At 41.5% G+C, this 17,326-nt stretch overlaps 1 protein-coding gene across 1 annotated transcript in view; it reads left to right on the forward strand.

Annotated features, from left to right (window-relative positions):
- Nucleotides 1-5,689, forward strand: part of LOC147454659 (GTP binding Elongation factor Tu family protein) — a 31,299-nt gene extending 25,610 nt beyond the window's left edge. Inside the window, exons 2-12 of the mRNA XM_086516533.1 lie at nucleotides 2,198-2,273; nucleotides 2,514-2,606; nucleotides 2,692-2,766; nucleotides 2,997-3,101; nucleotides 3,253-3,343; nucleotides 3,431-3,636; nucleotides 3,744-3,824; nucleotides 3,901-3,963; nucleotides 4,623-4,685; nucleotides 4,798-5,038; nucleotides 5,125-5,689. Of these exons, the coding sequence (XP_086372659.1) occupies nucleotides 2,198-2,273; nucleotides 2,514-2,606; nucleotides 2,692-2,766; nucleotides 2,997-3,101; nucleotides 3,253-3,343; nucleotides 3,431-3,636; nucleotides 3,744-3,824; nucleotides 3,901-3,963; nucleotides 4,623-4,685; nucleotides 4,798-5,038; nucleotides 5,125-5,195 (1,165 nt within the window). The 3' untranslated portion in view covers nucleotides 5,196-5,689. The remainder of the gene's footprint in view (nucleotides 1-2,197; nucleotides 2,274-2,513; nucleotides 2,607-2,691; nucleotides 2,767-2,996; nucleotides 3,102-3,252; nucleotides 3,344-3,430; nucleotides 3,637-3,743; nucleotides 3,825-3,900; nucleotides 3,964-4,622; nucleotides 4,686-4,797; nucleotides 5,039-5,124) is intronic.
- Nucleotides 5,690-17,326: the final 11,637 nt, after the last annotated feature.

Genomic DNA, 17,326 nt, shown 5'->3' on the forward strand with positions numbered 1-17,326 from the left:
CCTTTCGGTATTTCTTTTTGTATTAATCTGTTGCACAAAGTACACTGAGTGGTTGGCTCTCACCCTCAGATTCTGCGTCAAGATGCTTTGAGAAGTGGGAGCCCAACTGCACTTCTAAAGGAATTACAAGGGATGCCAAAAGCAGAGCCCCAAAAGTTGTCCCAAAAGCTTTCCAAAAATAAAGCATTTTCAATTTCCTCTCACAAGCCCGCTTGGGGAGTTAAAGCAATTCCCAAAAGCTCCAGCATAGAGAGTTTCCAGCCCTGCGTAAAGAAAAAGCAGATTTCCGTACGTTGCCTGCCATGTCATTAGCCTTGCGATTCGCGCCCCATTTGTCGGGCCAGTCCGTACGCTGCTGCCACGTCAGCACTGCCCTGCTGTTCCGGGACTGCTGCCAGCCGGGGGGCAGCCACGACACCAGTTTGTGACAGAAGCTCTGTTGTGTCACAGTAGAATCTTGACTTGGGGTGTCCAAGTTTGTTACAACTCCAATCAATTTAGGATCAGCCTTTGAAGGGTTGACTACGAACTCCACTCCTGTGCAAGGGCATTTGAATCGGAAGCGTGTACTTAATACTCTAAAGCTAATTTCACTTTTTCACAAAAGATTCTGCACAAGATTTTTATGAGAAAATGACGTAGAAAAGGACACAGCACTAGGGACCAGAAGATGGGTTGGTCCCCCCCCCCCCCCCCCTTGCTACAAACGGAAACGCACGGAGCCCTGCAAAACATGGCAAAGTAACATGCTACAAACAATAAACACAAAGATCTGCATACTTGGCATACCGTACACCACATGATCAAAGCTATGTACAATATTTTGAGAGAAACACACACACACACACACACACACACACACACACACACACACAGAGAGAGAGAGAGAGAGAGAGAGAGAGGATGCACCTCCTAAAGTGGAGTGCTACACCGGCATGGCGAGAGAGAAGAGAAGAGAAGTGAGGAGAAAGACACAAACATTAAGTGCTATCTCCCCCCATGCCTAGAGTGAGCTGGCTTCCTCTAGGCATGTATTTATATTAATTGATAAAAAAGGGTCGGCTCACAAATGAGGCTATTTACATCATAGTAACAGGGGACGCCCTTTTTCGGGCTTCCCGTCCCCACTTTTCCGTCCCCACTTGCCGTCCCGCTCTCTTTTTTACACTAAAAATCCATTTCAGCCCCGTCCCCCGTCCCCCGTTCCCCCGTCCCGGAATGCGTCCCTTGTGACTATGATTTACATTCCACTTTGGGGATAAAGCAACTTTATTGAACTAACTAAAAAAGCCTATGTCTTATTTGATTATTCCATGTCCTGCTAGCTGCTGTCAGCCACTTGCCCATGACTCAGCTGCCTAACTCTAGAATGAAATTAATTTGCAGCTTAATTGGGGCTTCCTTTCCAAGGGTGGAGGCTAGTTAGACAGGCCCAATGATTGGTTGCCGCTCCATTTGATGAAGGAACTCTAACACTCAAACTATAACAGATAGGCTCAATAGAGTGCCAGGTAAGATGCCCTAATCTTTCCTAGTGTGTAGGTGGCTCTTGGGCGTAATACATGTTTACGTAGTGCACAGGGCCTATCTGCACATTGCATGTGGCATGCTTTATTGCTACAGATTCGCTCATGGTGCTGTAGCTTTTTAACATTTCTTCTTAGTGAATTATGTTCTTTTGTCAAAGTGAGCCTTCTGGCTATTGGCTTTCATATTGCCCCGAGTTTGTGGATAAGCTTGAGTCAGAAATCTCAAACTTACTGCAGGTGGCTTGGGCTTGAAGACATGAAGCACCGAGCCATCCATATGAACTTGGGGCCCAGGTTGCGATGACTCATGAGCTCTCATCTAAGTCGTTTCTCCCTAGTACATGTCTCTGTCGAGAAGTCACCTTTGCTGAGTCGCCCTACTAGAGCCCATATAGCCAAATGAGATCCAATACACGATGGAGCACATTACATACATTTTTGCTACGCAGGAACTTTGTTAAGAAATTTACAAAAAAGTGTACTCATGTTTTGGGAAACAAATGTAATCTGTAATAGTAATTTGTGGAAAACCTCACAAAAGGCACCATAAAAACTTGGGAAGTATATGATAGAAGTGAAGTTGAGCACATGTGCATGTGTATGCCTTTTCTTTGATTATCAAAACATAGCTTTGAAAAAGTTGTACTTACGAGTTGGACCTTTGACAGAAAGCCACACATGAATATCGGAACTATCGGCCATGTAGATCATGGGAAGACTACACTGACCGCTGCTATCACTAAGGTAGTATCATCTTTATGGTTTTCCCAGCGCTGATGTTTGTGTTTGATTGCAAACTGTGCTTTTTGTTGAGCATTGGCATTGTTAGTTTATTTAAGTATTGATTGTTTATGTTTTTTTGTACGTCAATTTGGATGGTATGAACAACAGTTTCAATGCATTGAATGGTTTTTGAGTGTAATCCGTTTTAACGTTCCTTCCAAATCCTACATCCATCTAGATTCTCTTGGAAGTGGTTTATAGGTTCTTTCTGATGAAGGCAAGGCCAAAGCAGTTGCTTTTGATGAGATTGACAAAGCTCCGGAGGAGAAGGCTCGAGGCATTACTATTGCTACGGTATTAATCTCCCCACAATAATTTCCCAGGGCTATTTGTCTATTATGCTTTGGACAGTGTTTTGACACAAAATGGGTATGATCAGGCTCATGTAGAGTACGAGACAGAAAAGCGGCATTATGCTCATGTTGACTGTCCTGGCCATGCAGATTATGTTAAGGTTAGTTATCCTTTGTGAAGTCTCTTTTTGCTGCAAGTATGCGGAAATACCAGCCATTTTTTGTTTTTTTGCTATGGAGTTTTGCCCATCTTCAAGCAATTACATTCATACTAGGAAGTCTATTCGTACATGTCAATTGTAGTGGTCAATTCATTAGTTATTTCAGTGCCTTGGCCTTCAAAAATTTGAACAAAACTGACAGTCTTACGTACTTTTCTGTGGGTTTGAAGAATATGATCACAGGAGCAGCACAAATGGATGGTGGCATTCTTGTTGTTTCTGCACCTGATGGGGCGATGCCTCAGACCAAAGAACATATTCTTCTAGCTCGCCAGGTTAGTTGCTGTCGAGTTTATCAAATGCCTATCTAGGTAGGAAGCTGGTGATTGTTGCCTTCTTTCTTGTCCATGGATTATCTCCCCTCCTCTCTCTCCCCCACTTTTACCTTGTCCCTTTGCGTCACTTATTGTTTCTCTTCTGTATCAGGTAGGGGTGCCGTCGTTGGTATGCTTTCTAAACAAAGTAGATGCTGTTGATGATGAGGAACTTTTAGATATTGTGGAAATGGAACTGAGAGGTACTTCATACTGTATTGTATCATGTCACTTTGTATTTCCAAGTAGATTGTGATAGCAATGACTTGTTACTTTTTGAATTGGTGCAGAACTGCTCTCTTTCTACAAGTTCCCTGGAGATGACATCCCCATTGTCAGGGGCTCTGCCTTGCATGCGTTGAATGGCACAAATAATGAAATTGGGAAAAATGCTATTTTAAAGTTGATGCAGGCAGTAGATGACTATATTCCAGAGCCCACGCGGGTACTTGATAAGCCATTTTTGATGCCTATTGAGGACGTATTTTCGATTCAGGTGACGTGATGGAGAGTTTGAGATGACTCTTGAAAGTGAATCTGCTCCAAACATTCAACTTGTGTGTTAGTGCTGATAGACACAAGGTACATTGGTCTGTATGACAGGGTCGTGGGACAGTTGTCACTGGCCGTGTGGAACAAGGGATCATAAAGCCTGGTGATGAGGTTGAGGTGGTGGGCTTGAAGGTAATATTTTCAAATGGAGGCTGTTTAGCATGCTCTTTTGAGGTCCACTAACTTTGCTTCCATTTGTGAATAACAGAACAACTTGAAGTCTACCGTGACAGGTGTAGAGATGTTTAAGAAGAGTCTAGACAATGGTCAGGTATTGTGCTGTTTAGCTTAACCTTAGCTGCCATCTCTACAGTGTTAGTCTTTTGAGATATTCAGCTATTAGCTTTTTTTAAACTGCATAGTGCCAAGCAAATTATTGCGCGTAGCCATTCAAAAGTTTGTTAAGTTTGTAAAGTATCTTTCACCTTGACACAATCACGTTGGGGTGTCGAAAAGTTAATCAATATCTTCCCCAGGATGTGCCAATGTCAGTTCTACAATGCAAAGAGGCTGGATAAAATTTGTGGCCAGTTGCTTGGGAGAAAATTGAGCGACCACTCAACGTGGATTGCAAAATACATCTGGAGAAAGCATGTCATCTTCAGTTTGGATTTTGAGATCCTGTAGGGTAGTGTTCTAAATCTGAGCGATGTGCATTGGAAGGTTCCATTGAGTATATTTTTAAAGCAGCCTTTTTTTGATCCCTTTGATGGAGCTTTGTGGAGAAGTCTTGACAATCGGTCAAAATCTTCAAGGCGGTGTTTTATCCTCAGAAATCTTGCATTGTTGATGCAAACAACTTAGTATCTTCTGGAATACTTAAATGTATTTCAAACCTAGAGAATCACTCCCCTGAAGCAGAGTTGCTTATAATTCTTTTGCCAGCCGAGCTGTTCAAATAAATTTTTTTCTTCTGTTTTTGAATTGCAGGCTGGAGATAATGTTGGGCTTCTGATGCGTGGATTGAAGCGTGATGATGTGGAGAGGGGTCAGGTTAGATAGCTGTTATTCTCATTGTGCCTGCTGTCAGATTTTGAGCTTATCCTGCATTCATTTAGATGATGTTTGCACGCCCGCATTACAATCCTCTTTTGGTGTTGTGAAGGTTGTTTGCAAGCCTGGAACTGTCAAAACATATAAGAAGTTTGAAGCAGAGATTTATGTGCTTACCAAGGAGGAGGGTGGCCGCCACACTGCATTTTTCTCAAATTATCGTCCTCAGTTTTACATGAGGACGGCAGATGTGACCGGCAAAGTTGAACTTCCAGAAAATGTGAAGATGGTCATGCCTGGAGATAATGTGACAGCTACCTTCGAGCTAATTACTCCAGTTCCCATTGACGCCGGTACTTGTCGAAATTTTCTTGTGAAAAGTTGTGTACTCATTTGCCCCAATTATTTAATGCTTTTACTATTTCATGTAACCCTGCAGGGCAACGTTTCGCACTTAGAGAAGGTGGCCGGACAGTGGGGGCAGGAGTCGTGTCAAAGCTAATCAGCTAAACCCAGAGCTCAACATAGGCAATTTTTAATATCCTCCTCTAAATATGTCTAACTTTTGCCCCTTTGAAGCATTGAACTCTTTGAAGCAGCGAAGCAAGGGAAGTGCTGAGAGTTCAGTAGGTTAGTTGGGCGCGATTTTTGTAACAGCTGGCGCAATGTTTCCTAGTCGAATAAAATGAGAATGCGCGTCACATGCCCGTCCAATTCATGGGCGGGTGTTGGATGAGTGTTGCCTGCATTCTTTTTCAGAGGGCATATGACAAAAAGATTCTCTGCATTGTTTATCCATTTTGTAGAAAAGCAGAGTATCCCTTATGGGAGGAAATTACAGGTTCTTTCTTTTGCTGGTGCTGAAGTAGTGGCTTGAGCTGACATATTCTGTTATGGAATTCAGGAGCATTCTCATTTTCTGGAGAATTCTATTGTTTCTTTCGGCGAGGTTTATAAACATTTTTATACTTATTACAATAGTAGTGAGGTATTTGCAAATGTTACATGTAATTGCCATATACAGTTTTTTGTCTGATTTTTGGTCATTGAATTCCATCGTAGAGGGAGTCTTTTTTATCCCGCTAGCTGCCCCGCTTTTGGTCATTGGTCTTTTTTGCTGATTTTTGGTCATGGAATTCAATTGTAAGGAGTCTTTTGTATTCCGTTAGCTGTTTAATATAATGTGAATGCTTGATATATTGGTATATATTATTGAAAGATGTGGGTTCATGTGTGTTGTGTGTATGTGCATGTTTGCTCTACTCAATACATCTGTAAACCCACCTCTATGAGAGATGTGGATTGCAAGTCTTGTCATGCAGAGATTGCTATGAATTGTATCCTCAATCTCTCCGTTTAAAGCATGGCATGGAATGGAAACTTGTAATGCATATTTATCAGTAACTCACTCTTAACTATGCCTCTATCATGGTCATGTAAGCCAAGCCATGAGGCACAATAGATCTATGCATAGAGGTTTGCAGTTAGGCCGATTTTGGCCTGGTTGCACAACTAGGCGGTAAACAAACCGCCATGAGCCTTCACTTTTGTCAGCAATCATCATAAACAATAAAAAAATGGCAGCACGCAATTGTATTGAGAATAATCTCTTGCTAACAAATTTTGCCAGTCGCCCTCTCTCTCTCTCTCTCTCTCTCTCTCTCTCTGATTGTGTGCATGGGAAAAGCTGGCCCATGTCTCCCTATGGCCTTCACAAAGTGGCTCTAGTACGTGAACCTGCATGGGACCGTAGAGCTGTTCATAGTTGAACAGTTGCCCTTATCCTTAATGAATAATGAAATTTCTTGTGGCCACTAGTACGTGAACCTGCATGGGACCGTAGAGCTGTTCATAGTTGAACAGTTGCCCTTATCCTTAATGAATAATGAAATTTCTTGTGGTAGAGGAGGGTAGCATCACTTGTGTTCAACTTGCGCCAAAACTCTCCGACAGCCTTGAGAGTCTTTTTTAAATTTTTTGGCCAAAAGTGTTAGTTACATGCATGTGTGCGTAGCCTATGGTGCGTATTCGTGATTTGTCACCAAAAGCCAAGCACCCATTAATATAACAAGAACAGTAGGCTTGCCCCTAATGCATCTTTATATGCAAGTTTTAACATGAGCTAGAAAGCAAGGTTAGCAATGATTTTCAAACTTTTTAAAAGTGTAAGCTTCAATGGATTCTTTTTCTATAGAGGGTCTGGTTTGGCATGTTGCAACACATGCCATGGACTCTTAATAGAGAATCGAATTAGGAAGTTGGACGAACAACTTGAAGAGTTTTGAATTTAGGCTCCACATCTTGCGTATCTTTGATAGAAATTGTAAGTTAGCACTCGTGCTAAGTATCTTATGAAGTATTAAAAGGATCCCAGATATGCAAAAATTTAAAGGAGCAGCTGATCCAGATCTTTTTTGAGAGGTGGTAAAAGTTTGCTAACCCTCATCTCAAGTCAGCAATGAGAGTGAAAGTTCTGCTGAAATTTGACTCAAAGACTTCTCTTTTTGGAAAGTTTCTAGAAATTTTCTGGCATTCGGCAACTTATGTACCATGCTCTAGACACGCTCTTCATGATGTCAGGATCTTTGATTGATGTCACAAAAGAGCCAATGTCCAAGGTTGTTGAGAAAGAAGCTTCAAAAGGAAAGTAGAAAGCCAAGAAGTTAGTACTGAAAACAAATCCACATCATCATAGCTGTTTGCCTAGTAGATGGCGGAATATTACAAGCAAGAAAAATTCTTCGGGTGTGGTGAAGTGGGGCACATCTTAGCAAAGTGTCCTAAGAACCTGGAAGACAAACCAGAAAAAGCAGGAGGTTTTGGGGTAAGGCATACTTCCTTGTCCAAACACCCCCTTGAAGCCATCCACTTACCAAATCCACTAACCATTCTATCATTCTTCATCCATCAGAAGATACGGACCTAGCATTGGATGCAATGATTGCGGAGCTATGCTCGTACGGTCTGCCTTCTCTTACACACACTCTCTCTGTGCACTCTTCCATCCGTGCAACAATTTACAAAAATGTTGCATTAAAATCTCTTCTTAATCCTTTGCACAATCCCAAAGAATCCATCTTTTAATAATTAGTGAAAGTGTTATGCAAATCTTCTTAACGCATTTTTGACCATCTGGCCGTGGATTTTGTATACATGAATAAATGTTGAAATGTGCTCCAAGAACTATTCGAGCCCAAGTTTGGCTATTAAAAAGTGATGTTCATAGGTAGTTGGGTTAACCTTATGGATAACATTCTTGAGTATCATAAGACCAAGCACAACATAAGAAATTGGGACCATATATCAAAAGGAACCCATTGCAAATTTTAAAGCTAGCAAGCTCGGGTTGACCATACAAGTGTGTTACTTAGACCTTTTTTAAAAGGAACCCACTGCAAATTTTAAAGCTAGTAGGCTCGGGTTGACCTTGCAAGTGTGTTACTTAGACCTTTTTTAAGGTGCTTACAAGTTTTCGAAGCATTTAGATTGTGATTTACTCAAATTATAGGTCTTGAAAGTGTAACGTTTTTCTTAATTTTGGATGTAGCTATTGATTATTCTTGGTGTTTGATGTGACAATCATGCTTGTGAAGACCTTTGGTACCAAAGGCATCACTAGTTGAGAAAATAAATTCATCAGCGGAATTTTGAGGTAAGTTTTTTGCCTTGTTATGTCTGTTAGCAATACAAATTTTTATTTTTGATCCTGTAAGTAGGAAAATTTGTAGTGCGCAACAAAGGATCAAGCGCATCTTCTAGAATATCAATGGATTCCTCTATCTTTGTGATATTTTTATGTATTACGTTCTACATTTTGTCAGATCTCCTTCTACCCTATACAGCCTTATACCCTCATGCACCCTCTCAGAACCATTGCCCACCTATTTTGGTAAAAATTTTCACCAAAATAAGAACCAGTACGCAGATTCCGAGTTTGGTAAGCAATGGTTGCAGGCTCTTGCTTCCCAAGGGCCTAGCAACTATCTCATTCGTGATGGTTTGTTGTATTTTCATCACCGTCTATGTGTGTTGTGCTCTCTCAGGACAACCATATTGCACGATGCACATGACTCTCTCACGGGTGGGCACAGGGGAATGAACACGACTCTGGAAAAAATGGAAAGATTCTTTTATTGGCCTAAAATGCGGAAGGATGTGTTTCATTATGTCACACAGTGCAATTTGTCAAAAGGTAAAAGCTCCTCGGGGTAAGCAGCAAGGCCTCTTGCTTCTGTGGCCTATTCCCGATGGACCTTTTCAAGATATTTCAATGGAGGCCAAAATAGTGTATGCAACAATCATCTCAATTGTTCTAAATTTGCACAAGGTGGATGTTAGGAATACAGATGTAGCTAAGTAGAGATAGTGGTTCACTTAATGAAGAGAGATAATTTTCACACACGAGAGAGAGAGAGAGAGAGAGAGAGAGAGAGAGAGAGAGAGAGAGAGAGAGAGAGATGCGTGGCTTACCCAAGTCTGGGCTGCATCCACAGGAAAGCAACCACTCAATGACTTTGCACTTCAAATTAGAAGTAGATTACAAAGGGATTAGCAACCCTTTATGGAACTCCCACCTTGTTTCACTCTCTTGCACCACCTCTTTACACACTTCACCACCTTGATCATTTTGTGTGTAGAAGAGGCCTCGTTTTATAGGCCAAAAAGGCTACCCTCTCTCATGAGAAACAGCCATGTGTAGCCTCCCTTGTGTTGAAAAGTTTAAGTAGTGTTGGAATTAGGGTTGCAGGAAAGCACACACAGCTTGAAGAAGATGAAGGAAGCTCGAGGCACACAACAAAGAGTGTATTACTTAGTGTGCAATGGAAAGATAGATAGCCCTAGTATGATCAGCGTATATAAAAAAACCTCCTAATGAGGGAAAAAATGCCCCGGCGGTCCTAAGTGTGTTCACACACATCACTACCACATGTATATGGTAACAAATCCCCCCTGGAGTGATGTGGTGAACGAGACCTGACACATGAGTAAAGGAAAATGCCATGCCTTGAGGACATGATCACTTCACAAAGGGGAGTAAGCCCAAAGCTTTGCGAAAAGCTTCGAACTTCTCACGAGACAATGCCTTTGTGAAAATATTTGCAAGGTTGTCCTGTGTTGGCACATAAGCCAAGCTAATCTCTCCTGCTGAGAGCCTCTCCATGACATAATGGTAATGCACCTCAATGTGCTTTGTACGAGCATGAAAAACCGGGCTCCTCTTGCAACTGCCAATGTGCTCAAACTGTCAGTGTAGATAGTGTCCTGTCCAACACCCAAATCAGCCATAAGGCGTCTGAGCTATACACACTCAAACGTAGCTGTAAAGACTGCCCTGTACTCAGCCTCACAACTAGATGCGGTCATAGCAGGTTGCTTCTTGCTCAACCATCATATACATGAACTGCCAAGCATGAAACAAAAACCACTTGTGGACACTCGCGTTGCCAAAGAGTATGAAAAAGCATGTAAGTTTGGCGGCAATGATCCCCCCTTGGGATAAAACAAGCCAAGATGTAAAGTGCCACTCAAGTAGTGAAAAATCCTCTTGACAGCCTGCCAATGCTTAGACCCTATGCTATACATAAATCTGCTGACCTGTGAGACTGCAAACTGAATATGTGGCCTCCTGTTGCATACATAAATGAGGCATCCAACAGCACTTTGGTAAAGAGTGACATATGCATGATCACCAGCATCATGAAGACTCAATTTCAAACTTGTTTCCATGGGAGTGGCAATAGATTTGCAATCCTCAAGTCCAAACTTACATAGCAATGTCTCTATGTAACTTTTCTGACACAAGGCAATGCCACCATCACGCTGCTTAAATTGTATACCCAAGTAATGATGCAACAACCCCAAATCTTTCATCTTGAAAGTAGCATTCAAATCAGTCTTAAATTCAGCAATATGTCTCTCATTTGGTCCAGTGATCAACAAATCATTCACATATAGAATCACAATGAGAAGTACATCACCCTCACGCTTTACATACAGTCTGCTTTCTGTTGGACTGTTACGAAAGCCTCATTTGACCAAATGAGTGTAAGCCTTTTCATACCAAACACACGGCATTGTTTCAACCCATACAAAGCTTTGTTACATTTGCACACCTTATCTTCTTATCCTTTCTTGACAAAACCGCGAAGCTGTGTTACATAAACTTCCTCAAACATGTCTCCATTCAAGAAAGCAATAACAATGTCTGACTGATGTACATGCCAACCAAAATGAGCTGCCAATGCACATAGAAAACACACAGTAGTCATACGACAAGTGGGAGAAAAAGTTTCTTCATAATCTATGTCTTTTTGCTGTGCATAACGCTTTGCAACAACTTGAGCCTTATAGAGATCAATCTCACCATCCCGTTTGCGTTTCAGCTTGTAAACCCACTTCGTACCAATGGCATTTTTGCCAGGAGGCAAATCACATAAAGTCCATGTGTCATTTTCTATAAGTGCATCGTATTCTGATTGCATGGCAGCCATCCAAATTTTTGAATTCTGTGCTTCATCAAAAGATAGAGGTTCCTCAACATCATGTAAGCTAGACACAACCAAAGCATAACAATCTGATGCATAAGATGCATGGTGAGAGCCTGAACGAGTGCGACTAGACAAATGTGCATCCAATTTACTGTCACGCAAAGTATGCACCAACCATTTTGGCATACCTCTAGCCTGCTCATTTTCAACCCTTTTGTAACATTTAATGGCCTAAAAACTTGTGTGTAGCGGAAATTAGCATGAACATAGTGAGCATTTCATTAGAATAGATTCCTAATGAGAATTACAAGAGTGTTTGGGTGGAGAGAGCAACAAAAAGCATAACACCTAGTTAGATAGCATGAACAATACTTTCAAAAGAGAGAGAAATTAAGCTATTGACAACAATTGAGGACCGGATTTTCATGGAGCCGGTCCCCCCTCCAAAAGGCTTTGTATTATGGTTTCTCCCATCAAGAGAGACATTGTACAATACAATTCTTTGTGTTCCTTCAAGACTAGCTAGTGCAATGAAGATGAAAGCTTCATGCACTAAGCAAAACACTTATCAAACACAACATCAATTCTCCCCGGTCTCAGACCCAAGACCTCACACACCTTCGAAGATGGTAAGAGCAAGCAGGGTATGAGAGTAGATTGAGAGGTTACGAGAAAGATGTACATCTCCTTACATAATCACTCATATTAGCATAGCTTAGCTTAGTAATTAGCATGGTAGAGGAGATGAGCATGCATTGAAGCTTGGCTCTTGGTTGGATTTGCATCACAAAGCCAAGAGTTGTTGATGTAGGCCTCCCTTCTCACAAGCTTGGAGTAGGTGATAAGCTTTCCATTAAAGCTTGAGAAGGAGAGAGAGTCTTCTTTACTTCACACATGAGATTGTGTGAGTGTGTGTGTGATAATGCCTTGCAAAAATCAGCCCCCCCTCTCTCTTGGTCGACCCCTGTTGCTATTTGCTCATGCTACCCTCTCATTGGACCCCCCTAGGGCTAGCCAATGACAATTAAGCAACATAAGTGATAGCCTTCTGACATGTGACCCCCTTTCCCCTTTTGTGAGAGCTTTAGGTAATTTAATAATTCAACTAAACTCTCATTGGCCCCCTTTGCCTCCTGACCAATAGGAATTAGGCAAGCCATTGGGCTGCTGAATGCTCATTGGACCCCTTGGGAGACTGTCCAATAGTCTTCTAGAGGACTTAATTCTCATTGGTTCTTTTATTAAGTGTTTTTAAATTAATTAAACTAGATTTACTCTAGCATAATTCTCATTGGTCCACCTCCAAGGCCATCCAATAGGAATTGGGTACACCTTGTGGGCATCTAGGCTAGGGAGCTGACATGTGTCCCTCATTCCCTTTGCGTAAAGGGAGTTTGTGTGGGTGTGTGTGAATTTCTCTCTCATCCCCTACAAGCAAGGCTCGCCCCCTCCTATGTAGGGATTTGTAAAGACTTTTGGGACACACACAAAGTATCCAATTCCCCCCATGGTTGACCTTTGGACACAACCTTTGAATTTTGGAACCTTAGCATTTTGGAAGTCTTAATGGGCTGAACCTTAGGGTCGTTTTAGCCCATTGTTGCACATGGCTCTTTTGCAGATGGACCCCCCCCTTTGGATCCCTATTTTCCCTCCTTTGGATCCCTACTGTGGTGGCCGGTCTGCTAGCTTAACCAATATTCTAGCTTTTTCTCCCCTGCCACTTCCCCATATTAAATGATAAGTTTAACATGAGAAAACCATTTAGGAGAATTAGATATTGATTATTATGACATTACCTCTCTCTTGAAATCATAGTCGTCCTCGACTATGGTGTAGAGAAGATAAAGCATATTTATGAGTCCTTTTCTTAGCGGGTAGAGGATCCCTATGTTACCCTACGACATCATTCCACAATGGATGACTAGTCCATTTGGTGCTTGAGAGCCTGAGACTGCCGCAAGCATGTCTGCACATTAATCCTATCAATCTTCCATAGTAGAGTGACAAGCTCTACTTGGTGTTTGGGAAACGTCGTCTCCGCAAACTTGATCTAAGCATGCATACTACTTCCTTTTTGTGCACAATAAAGAAAAAGAGAGTCTTATAAGACAAAAACTTTGTTCATTTTGAACATTTTGTACATTTTCTTACTCTTGGGAAGCATTGTAAGCATTGAAAAGGTTTAGGTTATCCTTAAATTGTATGCCTTGCATCCATCTAGCATCTTCAAAAGGATAATTCTTAAACTTAATAAGATATCGTCGGATAGTATTACCGCCTCTTAGTACCTTGTCTTCATGTCGGAGAATGGACTCGGGCTGCAGCACCTCCTCTTGGTCCTCAATCTCCGATGGGTCTTCAGTAGTTGGTTCTTGAGGTGGCTCTCCTTTGTAAGGATTCAATAGGCTCACATGGAAAGCATTGTGTATGAGCCAATGATTGGGCAACTTGAGTTGATAGGCCATCTCATTGATTGGCCTAAGAATCTGGAAGGGACCATAGTACCTTTTTGCTAGTTTAGCATAGTACTTTTGGTGTCCCGTAGGATTCTTGCTTGTCGTGTGCCTTAATCGAGCCTTGGGGAATTTTAATAAGACCCAATCATTTTTTAAAAAGGCTTGGGATCTTCTATGCTTGTCACAATAGCCTTTTGCCTTTGTTGCGAGATAGAGATAGCATCCTTAATCTTTTGAAAAGATTCTTGTAGGTCTCGGCTATACTCATCTGCAGCAAAGATCTTCCCATGTACCTTAAGTAGCAAGGGACTTTTTGATATTCCCTCAATTACCTCGAAAGGTGCTTTTCCCGTGGAAGTACGTACAGTGTTATTGTAAGCATACTCCACTAAGGGTAAGTACTTCTGCAATTGGGATCTTTGATCTACTTCCGTTACATAGGCTTTTAGTAGATCGAGAATTGTTAGGTTAGCTATTTCGCTTTGGCCATCCGTTTGTGGATGATAGGTTGAAGAGAAGTTTAGCCTTGTCCCTAAATTCTTAAAGAGACCCTTCCAGAAATTACTGGTCATTCTAGGATCTCTATCCGACACTATGGACATTGGCAAGCTACGGTACTTGAAAATTTGTGAAATGAAGAGGGTTGCCATTTGATGGGCTGTGATAGTCTTTTTGACAGGTATAAAATGAGCTTGTTTACTGAACCTGTCTACTATCGTCCATATTCCCGTATTCCCATGGATAGACTTAGGCAATCCAAAGATAAAATCCATGGATATGCTCTCCCATGGTGAATTAGGGATTGGCAAGGGTTGAAGCAATCCAAGTTGCTTCCCTCTATCAAATTTTGTCTTTTGGCATACGACACATTTAGAAACATACTCTTGTATGTTCACTTTCATGGTAGGCCAATAGAAATATGTTTCAATTCCCTTTAAGGTAGACTGAATCCCTCTATGCCCCGCATATGGTGGAGCATGAGATTCATACATTACTTTCTCACGTAGTGAGTTAGTAACACATAGTCTATTGCCATAGAGAAGATAACCATCTTGTAAAGTAAATGGTTCTTCTTTCTTCCCTAATGCAAGGGCTGAAATCACATCTCTAAAATCGGGATCAATAGCATATTCATCTATCATTGAAGATAGATGATTGTGAGTTGCTATGGAAACCGCATTCACTCTCGGCCGTCTTGAGAGTGCATCAGCTACTTGATTATGCTTGCCAGCAATGTGAGCAATATGAAAATGAAATTGTGAAAGAAAATTTGCCCACCTCATTTGTTTGTCGGAGAGCTTGGTATGCATCATGAAGTACTTAAGACTTTGGTGATCCGTTCGCAAAATGAAAGGAGTCCCCAATAAATAGTGCTTCCATGAGTCTAAGGCATGTAGAACTGCAAGGAGTTCCTTTTCATATATGCCTAGAGCTTGCTCAACAGGGTCGAGCCTTCGACTTTCATAGCCTATGGCATGCCCTTCTTGGAGCAAAACAGCTCCAAGGCAATCACCACAAGCATCACATTGGACCTCAAATGGTTTTGAGAGATCCGGTAGTGTAAGCATAGGTTGAGAGATAATATTTTCTTTAAGCTTTTCGAAAGCATTGTTCTCCTTAGCAGACCATGTATACCTAACTCTTTTCTTTGTTAGGTCATGTAATGGTCCCGCAATTTGTGAGAACTTTTCTATGAAGTGTCTATAGTATGCACACATACCTATAAAGCTTCTTAGTTCATGAAGATTCTTTGGTTTAGGCCATCCTTTTATTACCTCTAACTTTGATGGATCCATTTGGATGCCATCTTGAGAGATAATGTGACCTAAATACTGAATCTCTTGCAAGAAAAATTCACTTTTCTTTCGATTAACATAAAGTTTATTCTCTCTTAAAACTTGAAATATTACCTGGAGGTGTTGCTTGTGTTCGTCTAATGAATTAGAGTAGATGATAATATCATCAAAGAATACTCCAGTGAAGGTTCGATGAGGCCTGAACAACTTCTCCATCAAGCGGTTGAATGTGGCTGGTGCATTGGTCAAGCCAAAAGGCATGACAATGTATTCGTAAAGACCAAATGTGGTGCGAAATGCGGTCTTTACAATGTCTTGATCAATCCTTATTTGATGATAGCCACGTTTTAGGTCAATCCTAATGAAGTAGGTTGATCCTTGTAGCATATCAAATAGGTCTTCTACCCGTGGAACGGGAAACCTATTCTTGATAGTGATCCTATTTAGTGCTCTATAGTCAACACACATACGATATGTGCCGTCTTTCTTTTGTACTAATAGCACAGGTGAGCAAAATGGAGATGAGCTAGGCCTAACCATGCCCTTCTCAACTAACACATGCACTTACCGCATAATCTCCTCTTGTTGAGCTTGAGAAACTCTATAAGGAAGTTTGTTAGGCGCTAAACTTCCTGGAAGAAGTTCAATTGTATGGTCATCATTACCTCGTTTAGGAGGTATCTCACAAGGGATGTCGTCAATAAAAACATCTTGAAACCCCTTGAGAAAATTGGATAACTCTAATTCCTTTTGGTTGCTTTTGTTTTCTTTTGCTAAAGCATTGGGTTCATTTTGAGAATCTTTAACAAAATTTAATCATGTACACGGAAATAGAGCTCTTTATTGACTTGTTGAAAGCTGGTGTATGTACAATGGGGATAGTGTTACCCATTTCCTTAGCATTTATATACATGTCTTTTTCCCTGAACTTAAAGGAGATTCTCCTTTCAGGGAATTTAACATTGGCAGCCAGGCGATCAAACCATGGTGCCCCTAGGATTACATCCTCATGCTTGAGAGGAGAGATAAAGAAGTCCTCTTTGTCCACATAGCTTTGGACATGAAGCCTCAATTTCCCGATTAAGGGAGTGACTGAAGCTTCTTGCCCCTTGAAAACACTGTCTGCGGGTAGAACATCTCCCATCTCATAGGCTTGTATGCCTAGCTTGGTGGCCAACTCTATAGATATAAAATTGTGAGTACAAACAGGGTCAAAGAGAATAAAAGCATCATGTTCTCTTACCTTTCCCCAAGCATGGCATAGAGGAGATCCTTTGTGGTGAATTTGGTGAGTCTCCTCCTCTTGGATTTCAACCAAGGTAGCTCTAGGAGGATCTTGGCGGTTGTTCTTTTGGGGACAAGCGCGGTATGCATGCCCTTATTCGCCGCACTTGAAACACCGGTTATTCTTGCGATAACGCTCAAGCTCTTAAGGAGAGAGTTTGTTTTTACCTTTGTAAACTCCCTTCTCTTTAGCTTTATTGGAGTTGGCCTTAGGAGACTTTTGGACATTGTCCTTCCCCTTAGGCTGGTTGGAACCCTTGTTTTCCGTGGGCTCATTATTTCTTTTAGCCCCCGTTTGGAAATTTATTCGAGAGGCCACCATAGTATGGTGTATAACCGCCGATATGGTACGTGGCCTTTGGGAGTTGACATACTCCGCCATTTCTTCGGTTAAGCCCGCACAAAATTGTTGCTTTTGCTCTCCAAAATCCAACTTTTTGAAGACAGTGGCTTTGAGTTGTAGGTCCCAAAACGTGTCTACATATTTGTGGATGGATTCATAGGGAGAGAGCTTTAAGCTTCTCCATTCGGTGAGTACTTTGTCTTTGGCATCGGTGGCCAAAAACTGCTTCATAATGGAAGCTCTTAAAGCTTTCAATGTTCGTGGAGCTTCA

Source organism: Adiantum capillus-veneris, chromosome 7 (assembly GCF_014529385.1).
Source record: "Adiantum capillus-veneris isolate H3 chromosome 7, ASM1452938v2, whole genome shotgun sequence".
Lineage (NCBI taxonomy): Eukaryota > Viridiplantae > Streptophyta > Polypodiopsida > Polypodiales > Pteridaceae > Adiantum > Adiantum capillus-veneris.